General features: G+C 40.3%; 1 protein-coding gene across 1 annotated transcript in view; it reads right to left on the bottom strand.

Annotated features, from left to right (window-relative positions):
* Nucleotides 1-239: 239 nt before the first annotated feature.
* LOC143022550 (uncharacterized) overlaps nucleotides 240-7814 on the bottom strand; it is an 8857-nt gene continuing 1282 nt past the window's right edge. Inside the window, exon 3 of the mRNA XM_076180818.1 lies at nucleotides 240-883. Coding sequence (XP_076036933.1) covers nucleotides 762-883 — 122 coding nt within the window. The 3' untranslated portion in view covers nucleotides 240-761. The remainder of the gene's footprint in view (nucleotides 884-7814) is intronic.

Below are 7814 nucleotides of genomic sequence, written 5' to 3'. Positions count from 1 at the left end.
TATTCCGGCACAGTAGCTTACGTGAGGGCCTTGTCAGCGAGATATCATTACACAAAACCCTGGAATACCAGGAGTTCATTTTGAACTCTCATAACTCCTTTTCTGTGAACTTTCTTAAACTATGGGACTTTCATCATTGCAAAATCCTTTTCTGGGTGGAACAAGGAAATTATGTGCATGGATAAAAAATCTACAACAGAATTTTCCATAGCGAGACAAAAGGTTATATAGAAATCACATTTTGGATGTAAAATATATATTTGATATACAAAATTGAATAGTGGAAAATGTAAATCATGACCGTATTTATAAAAATACATTTGTGTTACCTCTTTTGAAAGCTTTTGTTGTACTAAATATTTGAATCCCTAAGGTTATAACAGAACTGCTTAGTTTGAATATAAAGACTAATTGATATTTTGAGATAAAAGAATGAACAGTTTAGTGCTTAATAATCTCGTCTATCTATATACCAAGGGCTTTCCCCCTATCAAGAGAGGTAGCCAAGCCAAAGGCTAATTAAAATGACTGAACGAGTGGTATTGTTTATAAGCAAATACTGAAAATGAATTGTTATTAAGTATTTAGATACTTAATAGTAATTCACATTTTCAGTATTTACTTACAAACAATACCAGTCATTTGCTCATTTTGATTTTGGTATAACAGTTACATCTGAGTGGAGTCGAAGGTATATCAGTATAATAAATTCTTGGCATTATTCGAAAGTTTCCTAAGCTTCAGGCTTGTAACTGCAGTTGTTACACTTGGGCTCCTGACAACAACAACAGAGGGCAATGATGCCCGGCAAAATACCAAACGGAATCAGGAGGATACACGTGATGAAGGAGCACTTTGTGGGAGAGTTCTTGATCTTCCCTTTCTGAAAAGTTGCAGAAGTACGTTAGTATTTCATCATGTAAAAACCAGTTTGTTAATCTTTAAATCCATATACATATGGACAGTTGCCATCTTACATAAGATGGCAATTGTCCAGATGTATGAAGTACATTAGTATTTCATCATGTAAAACCAGTTTGTTACTCTTTAAATCCATACATATGGATAGTTGCCATCTTACATACATATGTAAGATGGCAACTGTCCAGATGTATGAAGTACATTAGTATTTCATCATGTAAAACCAGTTTGTTACTCTTTAAATCCATACATATGGACAGTTGCCATCTTACATACATATGTAAGATGGCAACTGTCCATTAGTATTTCATCATGTAAAATCAGTTTGTTGTTCTTTAAACCCATACATATGGGCAGTTGCCATCTTAACTTTGAAAATTATATTCGACATTCACATGCAAAGAGTTGAACCATGATGGAACCAACTGATCAGTCCATTCTCCCTAATCTCTCTTGCAGAAAGCCTATCTTCATGTAACCAGTAACAAACAGGTCCACAAGTCACTCAAGGTAGATATATAGTGTCTACGGACTGTTAGTGTGGGGTATTGTAATTTAAGGTGCTCTGTGCATCTTTGTGGCGATTGCATCTGGGGTAGTTTGAATCTGTGGCCAAGCCTATTTTGTGTCGGATTAACTAGCTCCGCCCTGCATGCTTTGCCCTAGCACTCTGAATGAAAGAGTTCATAATGTTAAACACATGCACACACTGCAAGCCGGCACTCCAACTCTGGTGGGCAAGGAGTTGTGTGTGTGTGTGTGTGTGTGTGTGTGTGTGTGTGTGTGTGTGTGTAAGGTCACAATATTACCCATAGATCAAACCATGAGCTGTAGGTTCTCATCCAGGAGGGTAACAGTTGTTGGGTGTGGCGGTGAGAGCCCTCCAAAGTTCGGCCTTTTGACGTTTATGCCTGTGGCAGGGATACCGTGTGCCTGACTGGTGTGCCATTGCACTGCAGGGCATCCCAGGCCTTGCCGGACCTGTGGGTGTCATAGCGGGTAAATCGATGGAGGTGACCAAAATGCCCCAAAATAAAAAAAATCCCCATGGAATTTGGGGGGAAATCCGAAGGTCAGCGATTTGGTCCAAACTTGCGCCACAAGTAGAGAGTGGGATAGGGTGCACATCAGCGTAGACAGCAGAATCCTGAGACCAAGGGTGTGGCGGTGAGAGCCCTCCAAACTTCGGCCTTTTGACGTTTATGCCTGTGGCAGGGATACCGTGTGCCTGACTGGTGTGCCATTGGAGTGGAGGGCATCCCAGGCCTTGCCGGACCTGTGGGTGTCATAGCGGGTAAATCGGTGGAGGTGACCAAAATGGCCCAAAATGCCCAAAATTTCAAAGGGGCCCCATGGAATTTGGGGGGAAATCCGAAGGTCAGCGATTTGGTCCAAACTTGCGCCACAAGTACAGAGTGGGATAGGGTGCACATCAGCGTAGACAGCAGAATCCTGAGACCAAGGGTGTGGCCGTGAGAGCCCTCCAAAGTTCGGCCTTTTGACGTTTATGCCTGTGGCAGGGATACCGTGTGCCTGACTGGTGTGCCATTGCACTGCAGGGCATCCCAGGCCTTGCCGGACCTGTGGGTGTCATAGCGGGTAAATCGATGGAGGTGACCAAAATGCCCCAAAATGCCCAAAATCTCAAATGGGGTACCCCATGGAATTTAGGGGGAAATCCGAAGGTCAGCGATTTGGTCCAAACTTGCGCCACAAGTATAAAGTGGGATAGGGTGACCAGGCCTTGCCGGACCTGTGGGTGTGATAGCGGGTAAATTGGTGGTGGTGACCAAAATGGCCCAAAATGGCCAAAATCTCAAAAGGGGTACCCCATGGAATTGGAGTGAAAATTCGAAGGTTCGCGATTTGATCGAAACTTGCGCCACAAGTAGAGAGTCGGATGGGGTGCACATGAAGGTAGACATGAGAATCGTGAGACCAAGGGTGTGGCGGTGAGAGCCCTCCAAAGTTGGGGCCTTTTGACCCATTCATGACGTTTAGGCCTGTGGCAGGGATACCTTTGGCCTGACTGGTGTGCCATTGGACTGGAGGGCATCCCAGGCCTTGCCGGACCTGTGGGTGTGATAGTGGGTAAATCAGTGGAGGTGACCAATGAGCCAAAATGGCATAAATCCGAAGGTGAGCGATTCGGTCGAAACTTGCGCCACAATTAGATTGTCGGATACAGTGCACATGAAGGTAGACATGAGAATCCTGAGACTAAGGGTGTGGCGGTGAGAGCCCTCCAAATTTTGGAACTTTTGACCCATTGATCACCTTTAGGCCTGTGGCAGCCATACCGTGTGCCTGACTGGTGTGCCATTGGACTCGAGGGCATCCCAGGCCGCCCCGGACCTGTGGGTGTGATAGCGGGTAAATCGGTGGTGACCAAAAGGACCTAAAATGCCAAAAATCTCAAATCTCAAATCCCCATGAAATTTGAGCGAAAATCCGAAGGTGAGCGATTTGGTCGAAACCTGCGCCACAAGTACAGAGTCGGATACAGTGCACATGAAGGTAGACATGAGAATCCTGAGACCAAGGGTGTGGCGGTGAGAGATGGATTGTTAGGAAATACTACCAGTGTATTTCTAGATTGCATTTTAATAGTTTCTCAGACTGCAGTGCATTACTTTAAGAAATTAGATTTGATATTCTGAAGACTAGTAGAAGCAGGATTAAAAGTAAAACTTGAAAATTGTAAGTTCTTGCAAGACAGTGTTATTTATTTAGGACATAAGATAGACAGACATGTACCTAGTATAGTGAATTCAAAGATTGACGCTATAAAGAATTTTCCGGTTTCGATCAATGTAGACAAGGTTAGCAGCTTTTTGGGATTGACCGGATATTATAGAAAATTTATTCAACGATATGCTGACATTGCTAATCCATTAAGTTCTTTGCTGAGGAAGGATTCAAAGTTCATAGGGGGACCTGCACAGCAGCAAGCTTTTGACAAGCTGAAAGATTAACTCACGAGTTCCCCCATTCTAAGAATTCCTGATTATGGAAAAGAATTCATTCTTTGCACTGATGCGTCTGACATAGGATTAGGAGGCCCACTGATGCAAGAGAGAAATGGAACTTTGAAGCCAATCGCTTACACATCAAGACTTTGTAATAGTGAGGAGAGAAACTACTCTATAACAGAAAAAGAAACTTTAGCAGTTAATTATTCTTTAGAAAGTTTTAGGGATATGATATTAGGATATCCAATCAGAGTTTGGACTGATCATACAGCTATTCAGAACTTATTTAAGTATAAGAATCTAAGGGGCCGACTTGCTAGGTGGTCTGCAATACTTCAGTGCTATGAAGTTCAATTTGAATATATTCCGGGTAGAAAGAATGTATCTGCAGATGCACTTTCTAGAAACATTAGTCAACCAATGACTGGAACTGGGTTGATTAATTTTGTTTGTAGTATAGAGGAATTAGTAACTTTAGATGAAGAAATGCTGATAAGAGAACAGAGGGATGATAAAAGATGTGAATCATTAATCAAGTATTTGATGAACCCAAGAGGAAATCCTCCAAAGCTACCAAAGGGGTATAAGATAGAGGAATTTCAATTGATTAATGGACTTTTGTATATAAAAACAGTTGTAAGTGGGAAAGATATTTCTAGAGGGCCTGTAAATCAGTTGGTAATACCCCAAACTCTTGTAAATGAGATATTGAAGTTACTTCATGATAGTGATTGTAGCTCACATCCAGGAAAGGATAAAACTTATAGACAAGCACAACTTAAATACTTTTGGCCAGGTATGAAGAAATCTATATATGATTATATAGAAAATTGCATAAATTGTGTTAGGGTGAGAGGAAATACACCAAAACCTGCTCCTATACTTACCTATCCCATTCCACAAAAACCTTGGGAAAGAGTTCACCTGGACACATTAGAGCTATGTCTGAGAATGGATATAAATATGTATTTGTTGCTATTGATTATTTTTCAAGATTTTGTATTTTACAACCCATTCCAAATAAGAGAGCTGAAACTATTGCTTCAGTAATCTATGATCAGATAATCTGTAATTTCACTACACCTAAGACTCCAATTTCAGACAATGGAACTGAATCTAATAACAAAATCTTGGAAAAATTATGTAGTTTATTTAAGATCAAAAAGTCAATATCTTAGTGAATCATCCACAAAGTAATGGGGTAGTAGAAAGATTAAATATGAAAATAATGACATGTCTTAGAAGCATGATAAGTCCTCATAGTATAACTTGGGACACTTGGATTCCTTGTGTTAAGCGTACTTTGAATAATCAAATCAATGTAGCAACAGTTGATACACCTCATCTTATAATTTTTGGGGAAGACAAAACTCTTCCATATAAAATTTTGACTGCAGACCAGAAACCTGTGTATAATATAGATGATTGTATACTGAATAGAATAAATACTTTTCAAAATATTCACCAAAGAATTAGGAAACATATGCAGGAATATTCACAAGAGATGAAGAAACAACACAAAATAGCACATAAACTAGAATTGAAACTAGGAGATTTAGTCATGGTCAATCTACATTCACCCAATAATAAACTTTCACTAAGGTACACTGGTCCATATATGGGTAGTTGATTCTGCAGGTGGTAATAAATTTGCACTTAAACACTTAGACACAATGGAAGAAGTGATATGCCATTTAGACGACATAAAGAAAGTGAAATTGCAGATCAGTGACTTAATTATGAATGACAGTTGTGATACCCTGTGTATCAATGTTGGGAAACCTGAAGAGTATAGGGAATATTATAATGTTATTCTTTGTGGGTTGAATATTAAACTTGATGTATTTTACAGATAGTATTGTTTGCCATATGTATGTATTTGGGATGGGAGACCTAAACAACTGGAACTTGGTGTCAAGCAGATACATGGAGACCTTGGATCCACTGTGGTCTGACTTGGAACCTTAAGGACCTCTCACATAAGTATTCAGATAATTTATGAAGCATTCAGACTGTCTTTGAAAATGAATTAAGTATGTTGAAAAATAATAATAATGAATATTGAAATGCAAGAAGAGACAGCAACAACTTTTAACTCTAAAGTAGTGAGTCTTGCAAATATGTTTGCAAATTATCTGCTTAATTACATGTATTATGTATTATTCACTATCATTTACATGAATTATTGGATACTGCTATCATCTTTGAAAAGATGATGAAACCATTGAAAACTGTGTTCTTAAGGAACCTTGCAATTTATTTTGATCTATGCCTTATAAAGTTTACATGCATGTTATTTACATTTAATCTGCTTGAATTATTTTGTGCATTTTTGAGGGTTGCTTATTTCTTTAAAATATAGTAGGTTAGCTTATTAGAATGAATTTCAAGTATATATTAGCAAGCCCTGTAAGAGGGAAATAAGAAATTGGTCGGGACGACCAACGGTAGCTGCCGAGCCCTGTAAGAGGCCGGTAGATAGAGGTAGACATTAAAGGTAGATCAGAGTAGATCGAGAGGTAGATGGAGAACGAATGCTAATCCAGGGTCAGTTATGAAAACTTGTGAGGCAACGGCCGACGGCTGACAGGCGCCAAGGATATCCGAGTCAGACTCGCGCCTTGCATATATTTAAAAGTGCTGAGGTAGTTAAATGCGGAGTGTCGCCTGGTGGTTACGACATTGTTGTCTTTTAATTGTTTGTAAGCGGACAAGCCATTTTTTGTTACGACATATTGTTTATATTGTGACTTAGTTTAGAAGAGTATAACAGCCTCTCCAATTGGAGAAAAAAGGTGGAGGAGAAAAATCATTGCTGCAGAAAGGAAAGTCACGTCCTTCAGGTGTGTCACTTGTTTGAGAAGTAAAAGACTATTGGATGAATGAAAGAGTGATGTCAGAACGAAAGTGGCTTGACGTGATGTAGAGAATTCCGGCTGGGATTCTCGGGCTGATTTAGACCAACAAGCTTCAGAGAAAAACTACACCCTATTTTATTCACCCCCAAGAAGACCAAGGCATGGGGCCTTAGGACAAATTTTAGAGAGAATAGAAACGCTCTGAGAGGAGACGACGGACGCGGGGGTGATCTATGCCTTATAAAGTTTACATGCATGTTATTTACATTTAATCTGCTTGAATTATTTTGTGCATTTTTGAGGGTTTTGAGGATCAACGCAATCTATGACAATTCTGCCAAAAAGTTCCTCAATGACAGGGATAGGTTGTAGAGGGAACGGTTTAACACTGGGGTGCGGTTTCCCTGCTACCTGACAACGGTGACATGTACTAATGTAGGAACTAATATCTTTCTTCATTTTAGGCCAATAGAAATGAGCTAGAATTTTTGCACTAGTCTTCCTAACTCCCAAATGTCCTCCTACCCCATCATGAGCAATACCCAGGATCTCCTTCCGTAATGGATTTGAGACCATTGTTTGGTGACGGACAGACCAAGGGTAATTTGCAGGGGAATCAGTAGGACGGAACTTCTGCATCAATATGTCTGAGCTAAGGTAATAGCAGTTACATTCAGACTTAGCTTCCTCTTCACTAATAGCTCTACGGAAACAACTGGCTAGTTCAGGGTCCTCTTTTTGGAGATGAACGAGCTTACTCCTAGTGACTGGGGAGGAACCAAAACTATCCAGGGTGGTAACATTGTCTCCCTCTGAGTCGTTTTCGCTATCAAACCTATTCTGCAGGTCACCTGGTGGTGAAGTTTAAAAAAAAAATTCACCAAGATTTAAATCAGCAAGGTCACTAGGTTGGGGGGTAATTACACCAACATGAGCATCCTCTTTATGCATGCTAATCTCTGCCTCCACCCTGCGGCTCATGCTACGAGTAACAGCACATGCAGAGAATATGCCCGGAATGTCTGCCTCTAATTGGGAAGTATTATTTTCGGTAGAGGGACAC

The sequence above is a fragment of the Oratosquilla oratoria genome, unplaced genomic scaffold, assembly GCF_046742065.1.
Source record: "Oratosquilla oratoria isolate Oo_2021 unplaced genomic scaffold, ASM4674206v1 SCAFFOLD115, whole genome shotgun sequence".
NCBI classification, from domain to species: domain Eukaryota; kingdom Metazoa; phylum Arthropoda; class Malacostraca; order Stomatopoda; family Squillidae; genus Oratosquilla; species Oratosquilla oratoria.
The sequence above is the reverse complement of the archived record's forward strand: the minus strand, read 5'-3'. Positions and strand labels throughout refer to the sequence as shown.